General features: G+C 39.2%; 1 protein-coding gene across 1 annotated transcript; it reads right to left on the bottom strand.

Annotated features, from left to right (window-relative positions):
• Positions 1-1,790: 1,790 nt before the first annotated feature.
• On the bottom strand, positions 1,791-13,653 carry LOC140239940 (sphingomyelin phosphodiesterase-like). Its single transcript, XM_072319758.1, has 13 exons — positions 13,535-13,653; positions 12,357-12,558; positions 11,411-11,575; positions 10,873-10,996; positions 10,333-10,436; positions 9,503-9,672; positions 8,867-8,986; positions 8,310-8,390; positions 6,844-7,008; positions 5,492-5,681; positions 4,945-5,034; positions 4,117-4,211; positions 1,791-2,598 (listed from the first exon to the last, which is right to left on the bottom strand). Exons 1-13 carry the CDS (start codon positions 13,639-13,641, stop codon positions 2,493-2,495), a joined length of 1,719 nt encoding a protein of 572 aa, XP_072175859.1. The 5' UTR covers positions 13,642-13,653; the 3' UTR covers positions 1,791-2,492.
• Between the last annotated feature and the right edge of the window lie 1,288 nt (positions 13,654-14,941).

The raw sequence follows: 14,941 nt of genomic DNA, 5'->3' as shown, positions 1-14,941 counted from the left end.
CGTGACATGTTGTTGTTGTTGTTGTTGTTGTTGTTTGTTTGTTGTGTTTTTTTGGGGGGGGGGTGTTTGTTGTTGTTTTTTTCTATGGGGAGCCCATGATCATGATAATAGGTACACCTTATTATGCTTTTTGTAATATTCTATGGTGTGCCAACACCAGGTGCACAAGCTCATATAGCGAGACAGTTATCATACAATTCCACACTGTTATTGCTGGATTTTGTTCCTGCCACATAGCAGAGCAATCACTCTCATACTATCTTACTTCTCGAGGTGTCGTTACATGAGACATGCCTTGCTATTGCGAGTTTATGCCTTATTCACCGAAACAAATTGTAATGATTATTTCAGCAGACCGTGCTGTTGATGGCATTATAAAAGGCAAAAAATATTGTTTGTCTGTTTGTTTGTTTGTTTGTTTTTTTCATAGCATGGTTGCCAATATTCACAAAGAGTAATCACGGAAATACTTGCGTGGTTACATTGCATAGTCGAAAATCCCAAAAGAGGGAGATTTTTAGAATCTTTTCAGAGGCTCCTGCAAAATCAGGAAGACTTGGTCAGCTGTGTTTTAGGGGCGGAGCATAGTGGGTGTATCAAAAAGAAAAAAACGATCAAAAAAAAAATCAAGTAATAAAGATCAAATAATTCAAATCCGCGAAACACGTTTAGATATAAGTATTCTATAATTTGTAATTCGCAGACCTACTTATATTCAGATCAGCAAAAGTCAACATGTAATGGATGTCGGGGACCTGTAAAAGGTCAAAAAATATGCTAGTATTAGATCTAAAGATATCTACTTATGGACTTGCAATTTCAGTGACTGTGGTATTATGGTACTGAGGAGTACCGATCCATGGGAGCTTTAGTCAAAAACTTGTTGGGCTATTTTTAGATATCAGTCCGGATGAGTATTATAACAGCTAAATATATTTTGGATAATTGTCTCATTCCTCAAGCACGACTTTCTCTCATCGTTACGAATTCACATGATGAATTAGTAAACTGTATAATCTCTCTCTCTCTCTCTGTATATATATATATATATATATATATATATATATATATATATATATATATATATATATATATATATATATAGATATAAACATATATATATATATATGAATATCTATAAATATATATTATAAACATACAAACATAAGCACAAGCACACCTATCATATTACATGTATGATAATCGATAATATGCATGACGCGTGTGTGCGTGTACCAGTATATTATGTGCATTATGTTTCTCCATATTCTATCTATATGTTAGCACTCTGGACACAATGAAACTGGAAGTGACGCATATAATATGGATATCATATTTTTACTCAGTACAAAACAGATAATGCTTTCCTATCTTCGAGATATGATAAACATGTTACAAATATATACAAATACATGTAGATACTTTCAACTTCTGTGTTCCTGCACATCTTAATAAAGGGATGGTACAGTATTGGTGGAGATGAGAATTGGGCTTTTATTTTTTTGCTAGATACCAAGAAAATAATTATGATATAGTACAGAGCATACCATTTTAAGAGGAATTCAAAGTTTATTTGATGAAAATCGGGTTTGGAATAACTGAAACATCCAAAAACAAAGTAAAACAAAGCGATCTTAATAAAGTGTGGGTCCCACACTTCATAACAATCACTTGTTTTGGATATCTCAGCCATTTCAAAACCAATTTTCATCAAATAAATGTTGAATTCCTCATAGAATTGCATACTCTTTCATATTTCATAAGAGGTTTCTCATTATCTCACCAAAAAAATGTTAGAAACCTGAAATTAGGTCTCAACCAAAACTGTATGATCCCTTTAACATAATTATATCATGTCATGTTCATTACTATCACAGGTTTGTAAGTTCGCACCGAACACTTCAGCAGGTAGAGATGTCATCGCTTTAGTAGTAGAAGGGCGTTGATGCCGTACACCATCCATGGAGTTAAAGCTTTGTGGAACTAATACATTTATAATGGGTAACAAAGACACAATGGATCGTTATAACGAACACGTTTATAACGAAATTTCGGATGTAACGAAGTAAAATTCAGGGTCCATAATTATCATCAAGATATCTTTGTACATTTTATTTCTTCGGATTTAACGAAATTTCAATTTCACGAAAGAGAACTGCCGGTCCCGATTACTTCGTTATAACGGGAGTCCACAATAGTAACTTCATGAAGTTGTGAATGCTAAGAAAAAGGGAAAGAGTCGAGGTAGGTGCAAGAGTGAGACGAAGACTGAGGATATCAACAACGTCATAAAAACTAACTAACCAATCGGCCCTTTCCTTGTTCAGACGTCTATTTCAGGAGTGGTGAAGTGCTGCAAACTTTAATTCTCTCACTAAAGCGCAGTATTCTATCATGTCTACACAGCTTCCCAATTGCACGGATTAACCAACGGTCGATGTAGCTGCAGACTGGGCCAAGACAAGGGTCTTTATGCAGCATGCATCTTTATATCAGCAGTAGCTCTCGTCACCAGCTCTGGCCGTCTGAATCCTGCAAATCATTTCAGTTCGGCACTCGTCGTCACACGGTCCGTAGTCGTAGAGCCGATGGTAATAGCTGCATTGCGAAAAAAAAAGTGTGTGACGTTTTGGAATAGAGTATTATAAGCTGATTACAAATGACGACGATAAAACGTTGATGATGCCCAGATTGAAGAGATTTATACAAATTAAATGAATAATAATTTCAATCAAATACATCTGTAAAACTAAAGTTCCGTATACACAAGGATCGCGGGACGGGGTGGAAGAGAACGGGGCTGCAGCCTCACACACATACACACAAGTTTTCTCTTTTTTTCAACAATGAAATAAAACGGGCAGAATCAGAAAGCACAAGAAAACCCATACATTTTCGAAGTTTATATTGTAGGTTTTCAACTAATTTCAAACGTAGGAGTTTACAGTACAGGGGATGTAAAGTGTGGAATGATCTCCCAGATAATATCAAGATTATGAGTTTAAATAATTTCAGGTCTTATTTGAATCAGCAGCAGTTCTAGTTTGATATCCACTGCGTTATATATCATATTACATCATATCATTTATCATAACGTTTCCTATTATGTTACGCGATGAGTACTATTGACATTTGTTTTATATCAATCTCTTGTCAATGTCTGTATTTTTTTTTTATTCATATGCTGTTATATGTAGATATACTTTTCCTTTTCTTCGTGATTTTTTGTTCTCTTTTTTTCTTATTTCAATCATCGCTATATATTACGCTGTTACTGAATCTATGTTTCGTTCTGTTATAATGTATACATGCACGGACTTGCAGAATAACAGCCGATGGCTGAGCAAGTTTCCTTTTTATTACCGTGTTGAAATAAAATGAAAATGAAATGAAAAATGAATAGGCCTAAATGGGTTCATGTGTGTGTGTGCGTGTGTGTGTGTGTGCGCGCGCCCGGGGAGGGGGTGATGTAGAAAGGTCCGGGGTTGCATTACGTTTTATCCGATGTTGCTAATGTTATATTCCTCATCGGTTTTGTGTATATGTTATGGAAAGACACTTTCTACAAAGAGGCACTGGACCACCTTCATCGCTCTACTCAAGATATGAAGTTGGTTTTATAACCATTGCCGCAGTGCATTACCGGAATATTTCACGCCCTCTACGTCTGAATTCGATGGGGTGCGTCAGTGTCTTTGTGTGTGCTGTGTTAGCATGTTCATTTGTGTGTTCATTTTGTGCGTGTGCGTGTGCGTTTGTACGTTTCCTTCATTAGAAGCAATCTCCTGCAACGACCTAAGCGGCGACGACACGAAAGGGTTCATATTCAGTTCATATTCACCCATTATGAAACGTAGCCTCTGCAGTGTTAGCATTCATCTTCATTCAAGTTCATTTTCAATTTATTTATTTTTCTCCATCGCAACATAATCAATAACATACATGCACAGTACTGTGTACACTGTTTTTCAGAGAGACCTGCCAAATTATTACTCGAGGATTGCCAGGTATGCCAACATTTACAATTGGGTCGAGAGGGACATCGTGGATTTAAAAAAAAAGGGGGGGGGGGAACAGGAAAAAGGCTCGTCCATGCACTGTATCCATATCACTCACCTGTAGTACTGCTTGAAGACCGTTTCATTTTTCTTCATTTCCTCCACGAGTCGGTTCCACTCGCTGGGCTGCAGCGACTTCATGCCATACGCTTCCTGCCATCGAAGAAATTCAAGAGTCATTGATCGAATTCTAATGAATTACAGGTCAATATAAGCCGTAGAGAAGATGATGAACATTAAGGTGTTACATTCATTCATTATTATCTTAAAGGGACTATGCAGATTACTATTAAACTTACTTTGATACGGCCCGAAAGAAAACAAAAACTTTCCAAACCATCATTGTCTGTGACATCATCTGACAATCACTGATAAAGTACTAAATATGATTAACGAAGGACTTTGAAAAGCACCTTTCCATATATGCTGTATTCTGAGCATAACTTGCACCTTTCAATTTAATTTCTTTTATTAATCACACTATTTTCATAGAAAATGCATGTTTCGATATTCTTTCGGACACATAAGTGATGATCGGGTTATCATGAAGCAATAGAAATCAATATGGATTTGCAAAAAAAAAAAAAGAAGAAGAAAGAATGCTATCTACCTATATATTTTGAACGATTTAATCACTTTATGTCGGAGTGAAGGTTGCAGAAAAGTCTTAACTTTGCATCCTCATTGACGAACACTTTCTTAATTCTCCTTCTCTGTTCTTAGCAGCTAATTTCATCCTACCCTGTCTTTCTCGAGCATGTCCCGAATACCATATTACATTAGATATTGATTTGATTAGATTTCGATATTCGTGAGTAGCGCTTAAAATGATTCTATAATAATTGATAATGACATGTGTTTGAATTATGGGACAATCGATATATACCTTTGCCTTGTATTCTGGGCGCCACTTCGGTTTGTTGGTGAGATTGGCCTCGGTTAAATTCATGTAGTAGTTGTCATGGTCGAGAACGGCCTGGGGCAGCAAGATGGGGGGGGGGGGGGGGTTAGGGACAGGAAAAGAAGAAAAATCAAGAATGATGGAAGGATATCAATGATCATAGCAATGGTGAAAATGATGATGATGATGATGATGATGATGATGATGATGATGATGATGATGATGATATGGATAACGATAATACTGATAATAAGAAATAATGATAATGATTTTAGTATAATTAAGTATAGTAATGACGATAATTCTGATAATCACAACAATAATACTACTAACAAGAAGAAGAAGGAGCAAACACAAGTACATTGTTGTAGTCTCTTTATGCTGGCACATGGATTTAATAAAACGTTAAATATTCATTATTTTTGAACAGATAGCCCGATTGTGTGCAACCGATATTTCTGCATTCCCTGACTTCACATGTATATTTGGGGTAAATTCCAGTTGAAGAACGCCACCAGCAGTTTAGACCTACCCAAGTGGAACCGGTGTAGTTGCCATCCATGGTGTAAACGCGGTAACCAGGGTTCTGTGCTGTCGGCGTTATGGCCCCTGCAACGTAGGCGATGTTGATTGGTCGACGCGTGACGGTGTCTGAGTAAAAGATCTTGAATTGGTCCCTGTGGGTGTGTCCGAAGAACTGACCCACTATGGTGCTCTCGTATCTATGGTGATGGACGGATTCAAAATGATTGAACGTTATAGCTTATATGAATATCACATGGACAACTATGATGCCACCACTGTCGCGACAGTGGCTAGGCATATTAGCAGTAATGGTGGTGGTGGTGGTGGTGGTGGTGACGATGATGATGCTTCTGTTGTTGTGGTGGTGTAGATGGTGGTGGTGATGATGATAATGATTGTGATTATGATAACAGTGATCAGGATGCCGACAATGATCTTGATGATGACGATGGTCTGTAGCATTGGTCATGATGATGATGATGATGGTAATTATGATGGTAATGTTGTTGAAGAGTATAATGATGATGATAATGATGATGATTATGATGATGATGAAGGTGGTGGCAATGATGATGATGATGATGACAGTAATTATGATGGTAATGTTGTTGAATAGTATGATGATGACGACGACGATGATGACAGTTATGAAGACAAGGATGATGGTAATGATGACAATGATGATAATGGTAGTGAAGGTTATTATGGTAATGATGGTGACGAGGGTAATACATTGAACTGGCTGTAGTGATAGCCGTGATTAACATGGCGCCGACAACAGCGGTTGAGATGGTTATATGGATGGTTGTGACGATTGATGATGATGTTATAATGATGGAGAAAACGTCGTCGTTAAACCAACAATTTTACACTCGGCATTGTTAAGAGACAACGTAATGATATAGGTGCAGTACTGATAACACCACCCGAATCACTTTATAGCACTGGTCGTTGAGTTAGCTAATGAACAGACAAAACTAAAACACGAGAAACTGAAAGTAATTCACGACAAAATAAAAAAAAAGGCAACAAATCTCTTCCGGCATTCAGAATGCTCTATCAGTCTTTGTAGAGCAAGGAGACAGAAAAATTACACTGCACAGGATACCTGTCACACACAATTTTAAAATAGCATGCTAGTATTAGTCAGCCCATGAAATGTTTTCGACTATCAGTGAATTTATGAAGAATAACATATTTACAGACACCAATGTAATATGAATAAATCTATTCCATTTCTCACAATGTCATAAAGCCTCCACTGGAATTAACCGATGATAATGTTTCATGGAGTCATGCACCTGGGTCTAAAAGCTCTTTCTTTTTTCCTTATCCAGTACAGCCCTGCTAAGGACATACCGCTTGACGATGAGCTCGTAGTTCTTGCTCCAGACCGCAAGGTCTAGACTCGGAGGGATGTGGCCCAGTATGTGCACCTTTTCCTTTGCCGTCTCGGCGGCTTGTAGGACGGAGACTAGCCACTGGAGCTGAGCGTCGGGATCGGTAGCGTTTATCTTCAACCATCTGTTCACACGAAATACAAACACATACAGTGCACTCCCGTTTTAACGAACACGGTTGTAACGAAAATCTCGTTACTACGAAATGATTTAGATTACTTCAATCTATAATATATATCTTTAATACGTTGCTGTTTGGCTATAACGAAATTTCGATACTATTCTTGGTTAAAACGGGAGTGCACTGGACACACACCCACCCAAATACACACAAGTATCATACACATCATGAACGCATTATGTATAAGGATTATATACACACATCCACAAATAAACACACACACACATGCACACAAAATGACAGCAACACAACCAAGTATTGACAAAAATAAACATAAACCATGGTGAACATGACAATTGTAATTTGATATAATAGGCCTCCATACATTTCAGTGATTTTTTTTTTTTTTTTTGGCATAACGAAAGAAGACTCTGCTTAGCTCTTTCAGAAGACAGGGATACTGTTATCCTTCACGAATGTGAGTAACAAGTCGAAGGAATGTTTACTTGAACAAAAACTTGAATTATCTCTATATCCACATGCAGAACAACAACAACAACAACAACAAATAATCATCTCTATATCAACATGCACATTAAAGGTACATTCTACATTAATATCTCATTACTCGCAGCAATCTTATACATGTTCTTCCCCTCAATTAGTGTACACTCGCTTTCCATTTGCACTTACAGTAACTAAATATTGTAAGTGACAAAGTGAAATAAAAGACAGGACCTCGTTGACTGCGGAGGCTGGACTCTATACCCAGTACTGTCTATACCATAGTACGTCGCCTTCTTAACTATCGTTTACCTATAATTATGGTTCTGATGTTTTTTCTTTAGTAATTTGATAATGCGAGGTGTTTATTTCGGAGCACAGTGTCTTTTGTACAAACTTCTTACCTTTTTGGTCTTTTGTACTATTATGCTAAGAATTATAGCTGAGATGTAGATGCGTCTAGTTTCTTGAAATATGTGACAAATATAATTAAACTTCTCTAGAGTCGTGCTTCTCAACCTTTTTCAACCCGAGGCTCACTTTGGCTTCTATATGTATGTTTTTTTTGAAGCCCAAAAGTAAGCTCAAATTAGAATCTTTTTTATTTCGTTTTTGGCCGACATCGCGGCCCAACGGCTGAGAAGAACTGCCCTAGAGGACTACACAGTTTCCAAGAAAAAAAAAAGAAGAAAACTTCCTTAAGTTCAAAATAATTACACATTAAAAAAAAAAAAAAAACAAGTTTCACGTATAGGTACACTCCAGAAACCATTTTAGAATGTCTTTGATTCGTTCCTCACCCGTTTAGTGGGTTCCCAGCATTCATGTTCAAAGAGACGATCCTCAATCCTGGATAGACGAGGACATCGTAGTAACCCCCTCTGTGGACAAGAAGAACACAACAAACTCTTCTACGGTCATTTGAAAGTTCGTCCTGTGATCATATATCATTGTATATTACTTACCTCTTTCTGCACTATACCATCTCAAAATGTCATCGGCAATATGCACAGACAAGTTGCTGATATGGTACTGAGACCATTTAGATATACAAAAGGTTGTATTGCTAGGAACGGGAACAACTCAGATTCATATAAATTACCAGTTATTAGAGAAATCCGTGACATTATCTTTATGATTTAAAAAAAAAGTGTCAAAAGGGGATAAGAATCAATGGTTACTTAGATAGCCTATAAAATTAATATTCAAAGGACAGAAATACGGAATCATAGAAAAGTTGATTCTCAAGACTTTGATTTGTAAGACAAGAAGCAGCCATCCTTCTCTAAAATTTGTATCGATTAATAAACGTTCTCTGAACAAATACCTGAGCATAACGAGGTAATCTTATACTTACCGTTGGAGCGTCCCTTGCGTAGACTTGGGCAGCCAACCAGATTTCTCGATCCACTGCTGCACGACAGCATTATATAACCACTTCTGTGATTGGTCGCCAGTGATAAAACCAGGCGGGAAGCTGTTTAAAAAAAGGGGGAGGAGGGGTATGAGGACGCAACCTCTTCAACCGTAATGTTAGCAAAATGACATTCGATTCCCATTTCACTTATAAAAGGGTCCCACATTTTTAGTTGTGGCGAACCTCGATAAGTCCTATAACTGTCAAGAATACAGTTAACCTCGCCTTAGCCAACCTTGCACAAGTCGAAAAATGGGTAAGACAAAGAAAAATCATACTCCAGATGGATATACACATGTATTAATTTTATTGTCTAAGTCGAATATGTGCAAATCGACGGGTTTTCTGCGGTCATGTGCTTTGGATTTGATTAGGTGAGCTTGACTGTGTTTTGTATCGTTAGCGGGTGATGCGCAGCGTACGAAGACAAAGTACTATAGTTCTTAAAAAAAAGATGTTTATTGAATGTTCTTTTCAAAGCTTTCAAGTGTATTCAAGAACTCAACGTCTGACTGAGATTCACCCGTTTCACGGAAAAATGTACGATTGTCCAAAAATAAGATGCAATGCGCACACCTGTCGACGGGCGCGCTTTCGTGGTTTCCGAGGGAAGGGTAAATTTTGACCCCTGGGAAGTACTTCAGCAAGAGGTCTGTAACAAGGTTGAGCATCTTCAGGATGTCGCTCCGAGACTGGTTCCACACATCGTGCGCTGGCAGATCGCCCGTCATGTATATGAAGTCCACCTTTAAAAGAAACATGAATTACTGTAAGTTATTTTCTCCTCAAATCATAGCAAAAATATTGTCCTTGGCGCTGAACCAGCTTCCTTGTTGCCATTGGCAATTTACTTGTCTGCGTTTCCTGAGAGAAGAGCTCGTCTCAAAAGAGCATCGATGAAAGTGGGTCACCTCAAAACTGTGTGATTTGTTTATTTTCTGTATCTTGCCTCTGAATAAGCGCCATCTCCATATGCAAGTTTGAATTGCAGTCCGACTGTCGCATATTGTCGCATTTTCCAATGCATCAACTTATACATTATGCATGCAGTGAATATACAACAGCCTTTTGACAATGATTACCCTCCTGTGCGATAATGGATTGTATGGCTCTCCATAGATAACAGTTGGGTTTGGGGACAAACGAAGATGGATCGTGCAGCCATTTTACTTAATTAAAGTGGTTTCACACTCACAAAAGATCTCTGCAACTTTGTCATTTTAAAACACTTTGAGAAACGTGTTGCAAAGATGTGATTGCAAACGAGGTCTTTGAAAGTATGATACCGTCACTTCGGCTAGCGAGACGAGCCAGATATAAGACACACTTGCGCTCAGTCACTCGCCAGATTTAGTCTATCAAAATGCTAAAGAAGCCAAATAAACTTTCATTAGTTTGATGCTTACTTTTTGGGTCGTCGAAATTTCTTCAAGCGTATTGATCATTAGATGCAGCGGGACATCACATGAACGAAAATCTCCCCACTGACCGGCGCCCGGAACACCTGGAGCTGTTAACATCGGCACATCGGAAAGTGCATTGTATTAATCAAAGCAGAGCGTCAATCAAAGTTTTTGTATTCAGAGACTCTAGCTCATCCGCTTTGGGTGGAAGATCGGCCGCCTTGGGACCATTTTCTCAAAAGCTACAGCTAAGAAGAACTGATATTATGATAAGCACGTTCATCGTAGGTATCCATCAAGCATTCTAAGAAACAATTACAGAGACACTAATATCCCAGATTATTGATCAGATTATTGCGTCAATGACTCCATATAAATTCTGAGACTTTGTTTACCACCTATACATCTTTTTTTTTTTTTTTTGAAGCTTCAATGAACTATCATTTTATGTGTATACCTCCATCCCAATGCAACACTCTTTCTAAATAAGACCACGGGTAGATTACCCTTAGTAGTTTTTCTAGTCTTCTCACTGGTTCTTACCCGGAGGTCCGTCGTTGGAGCGGCAGCAGATCGGCTCTCCGCACTCGGCATTGGACCCGGGCTGGTACATCAGATCGACGTGGAGGTCGCTGATGTGAAGGACCCTTAGCGTCGGAGAGCCCGGCTGTCGATAGCGACAACGACATGATCCAAAGTCATGCTTCGAACACTTTTAAGATTGATTTGCCTCAATTTCGTACTTTTCAGTTTAACGGAGTTGTACGTCATGTAATTTTCACGCGTTTTTAATACCACTCCGACAGTTATACTCGTAATTCTTATACCAGAGGGTGTTTATCGTGTAGTAAACACTTTCAAATAGCATGAAAATAGAAGAATGTTCTGGTTTATGTTCTTCATAGGTCTAGCTAGTCTCCGATCGTTTACAGCTATGGATTTCGATGTCAAATCAAAACTGCACGTTGTCGATGATCGCAAGTCATACAGCATGTTTAGATGATCATATAGAGTAGGCCCAATACAAATATTCAACCAATGAGCAAGCTGAATCATAAATTATGTTTATAAGTCTGAATACCTTTGGCGGCTTAACAGGTGTCACCGGAGGTTTCGGATTGTTGGGGAAAGTCACGTTCCAGTCCGAGTTGGGGTCATAGGTCGTGGCGCATGACGGACCGAGCAGCGTCCCGCAGACCTGGTCTGGACTGAGGTAGTGGAGTGTGAGGACGCCGATGAGCTCGTCCTACGGAAATACGAATAAAGAGATTTATATTTCCGACGCGGACACGCGTTTAGACGACGATTGTGTTGGCCGTTTTCCTTTCTCCCTGCGTCGCGTTGAAAAGTAGCTTTAGATTACGCGAAGACGCAGCCTATAAAAAGTAAAATAGCGCCCCAATAATGATCAGTGCATCAAGTAGCTCTCTGCGTCACGAGTTTGATAGACTGCCAAAATGGCCCAGGACCGACCGTGAAAACTTAGACGACGCGAGATCGGTTTTGATAAGTAATTTTGCGCATGTGCAGAACAGTTTTTTTTTTCCTCTGGACATCAGTGTCGCGAAAATCTAAAGCTCGATATAATCGTAATGTTGGAATCTTTTATTAGTCATTACTTCATCTTGGAAACTATTAATGGCATACACACCCCCTTAAGATTCAAGTAGATGCACTTATGGGCGCGTATACAAAACATACGTTCATAAAACTTCCTATTATTGTGCAGTAACAACGCGAGTCTGATATGAAAACGGGAAACGGAAAGTAGAGCATTTATGTAGATTAAATAGAGACTATAAGGGACATTGCGATGAAAGGGGGCACGAATGAAACTGAGAGTTGATACAAAACTAGAAATAAAACAACTCACAGGCACGATTAACGAAAATCTGAAGAGGATGAAATATAGTAGATGAAGAGATAATAGAGAGTAAACATAACAAAACTACATCCCAGTTAATCATGAATATACTATATCCTAGTTAATCATGAATACTATATCCTAGTTAATCATGAATACAGACCTTAAACTCTCTGACACCGTAGTCGCAGACCCGGGCGTTCTCGATTTCAAGAACTTTGCAGACTTCGGCGCCGGCGCGGACGATCAACTCTTTGGACTCGTTCGTCTGGATCAGCTCGTCGATGCCTTCGACGATGTATTTGCACGCGTCACACTCAACGTCGACCCCAAAGTGAGAAACTAAATCCTGCCGAACTTCGTCTCTGTACAGCGGGGAAATGAGAAAAGGATTCCTTCGTTACGAATTGATTACATACACGACATTAAATCATAAGAAACGCGCGATTGTCATTGGTTTATACCTTCACACATGATAAGGTAGTTGCTAATAGCGGAATGATCAGTCAAACGGAATTTTCCATAATGTTGAGAATGCTAAAATGTTGATGCACGTCATGTCACTGTCGCCTATCATTTCAACTTTGATGCTTATGGATTTATCACATAATAAAATGACAGTGTACATGGTGTATGACGAATGAAGACAAACTTTGGCAAATAATTTTAGTTATGGTATTCTGTTTCCTCTCGAAATTATGTTTTAATGACTGAAGTATATATACAGGTATGTGTTGTTGTATAAAGTCATACCAGATCGACAGCCAACGAAAGAACAGATTCTTCCAAACACGGGACGTCGCTGGCATGACAACATTTACTAAGAGTATCGCTGTAATGAATAAGTAACCAATGGTAAAACTCACCTTCTGAATAACCAAGGGCCTAAATGAACGAACGTGCAACAATAGTATGTTACTTCGGTTCTCAGTGTCTTAGTCAATGCTCGTCCCACTTTCATCAAAGTACTCTTCGGGAAAGTCTGTAACTGTTCAAATCTTAGTCAATGAATTGTATAGCTTTGACCATAAAGGTGCAGATATCATTGTACATTATACATGGGCTTTTAAAAAGCTCATACGAGTTCAAAGCATGTATTGTAAAAGACAAAGGAAAATGAATGTACCATCTGCACACATTTGCCACTATTAGTTGTTGTTGTTGTTTGTAATCCCTTAAAGGGATAACAAGACTTAACTTAACTTTTCTTTTCTTTTTTTTTTTGGGGGGGGGGGGGGGGGCACTGCAACAAAATGCCATTAATTTCTATGTAACAAGTTTGCCGATATAGTTATGGCAGATTAACGTTGAAGGGAAAACGTTACCGTTTCCTATACTTACAAGACAGGTGCGTCCGTCGCCTGATCTCCTGCAATCGCCGCTTTGCTGTAGGCAAATAAGATTGGCGCCAATCTTTTGGCGAAATATTTTCTCGTCTGTTCATCCATGAGCGCCTTTCCTCCCGACTTGGTCACGGCATCCATCGAAGACGGAATGGGCGTGGCCATGGCGATACTCTCGATAGCCGTGACCATGGCAACGGCTACCAATAACTTACTCCCGAAGGGGTACATGCTGAATCCCAGTCTCATGCAGTGCCAGTTCTATCTATGTATCAAAAATTGAGAGATGGTTTTTGCGGAACTGAATACAGCACAGCACTTTCAAGAATAGCTGGATACGTTATGTGCACATGACTGTTTAGTACCGTATCAGGGCAATTATTACCCCCCCCCCGGCTAAAAGAATCGGTTTATGATAGAGTTAGGGTTATAAGCTTAGGGTTAAAAATTGGGATAGGGTTAGGATTAGGATTAGGTTCAGGATTATGGATTGGGGTTAGGGTCAGGATCTGGGATATTTTTTGTGCAGATGGTATATCATTATGTCCTAGAAACTTACAGGACATAGGCCTCGTAAGTACTTACATACATTAATTCAAATATGAAGACACATAGCAGGGGCGGATCCAGGAATTCCGTAAAGGGGAGGCGCCTTTGCAAAATTAGACGGGGGCGCACGCACCCTCCCCATTTTTCTATTTATTTCTTTTGTTAAAAAAAAAAGAATAAAGAGGGGGCGCGCGCCCCCTCTGGATTAGCCTTTAAACAAGGCGACTCGCTCTGCGTGCCCCCGTATAGCGCGTTTACCCCACAAACCTGTTGGCCGGCGAGCGGAGCGAGCCGCCTTTATCCACTCGTTCAGGGATGTGTACTTTTGTCGTTGTTGTTGCTTTATATTCTTTGACAAATTTGCGTACAAATTTGACGCAGAAAATACACACGGCACCAAGGCAAGCCTCGTAAATATTATGATTGGTTAACTATTCTTATTCTACTTAATATTAACGAGGCTTGCCTTGGTGCCGTGTGTATTTTCTGCGTCAAATTTGTACGCAAATTTGTCAAAGAATATAAAGCAACAACAACGACAAAAGTACACATCCCTGAACGAGTGGATAAAGGCGGCTCGCTCCGCTCGCCGGCCAACATGTTTGTGGGGTAAACGCGCTATACGGGGGCACGCAGAGCGAGTCGCCTTGTTTAAAGGCTACCTCTGGATCCGCCACTGCATAAGAGCCGACATACACACATACATACACACACACACACACACACACACACACACTCGCACAAAGTGTATATAGGCTCTACATGTCATATACAATAAATGATACACTTACAGTCTTGTCTTTGTAAAGTTAATATAAAAGCAAAGCGATTGCGGCGCAGTTTCACAATGACGACT

Source organism: Diadema setosum, chromosome 16, assembly GCF_964275005.1.
Source record: "Diadema setosum chromosome 16, eeDiaSeto1, whole genome shotgun sequence".
Taxonomy (NCBI): Eukaryota; Metazoa; Echinodermata; class Echinoidea; order Diadematoida; family Diadematidae; genus Diadema; species Diadema setosum.
This window is presented reverse-complemented; position numbering and strand designations above follow the sequence as displayed.

What these genes read in the sequence shown, in the direction of transcription:
- LOC140239940 (XM_072319758.1), bottom strand. Translation starts at nt 13,641, where the DNA reads ATGGATGAACAGACGAGAAAATATTTCGCCAAAAGATTGGCGCCAATC. An exon ending in CTCCAACGACGGACCTCCGG is followed by an intron (nt 10,437 to 10,872) that starts GTAAGAACCAGT and finishes CGATGTTAACAG; the next exon opens with CTCCAGGTGTTCCGGGCGCC. An exon ending in ACGCAAGGGACGCTCCAACG is followed by an intron (nt 8,391 to 8,866) that starts GTAAGTATAAGA and finishes TCTTGTCCACAG; the next exon opens with AGGGGGTTACTACGATGTCC.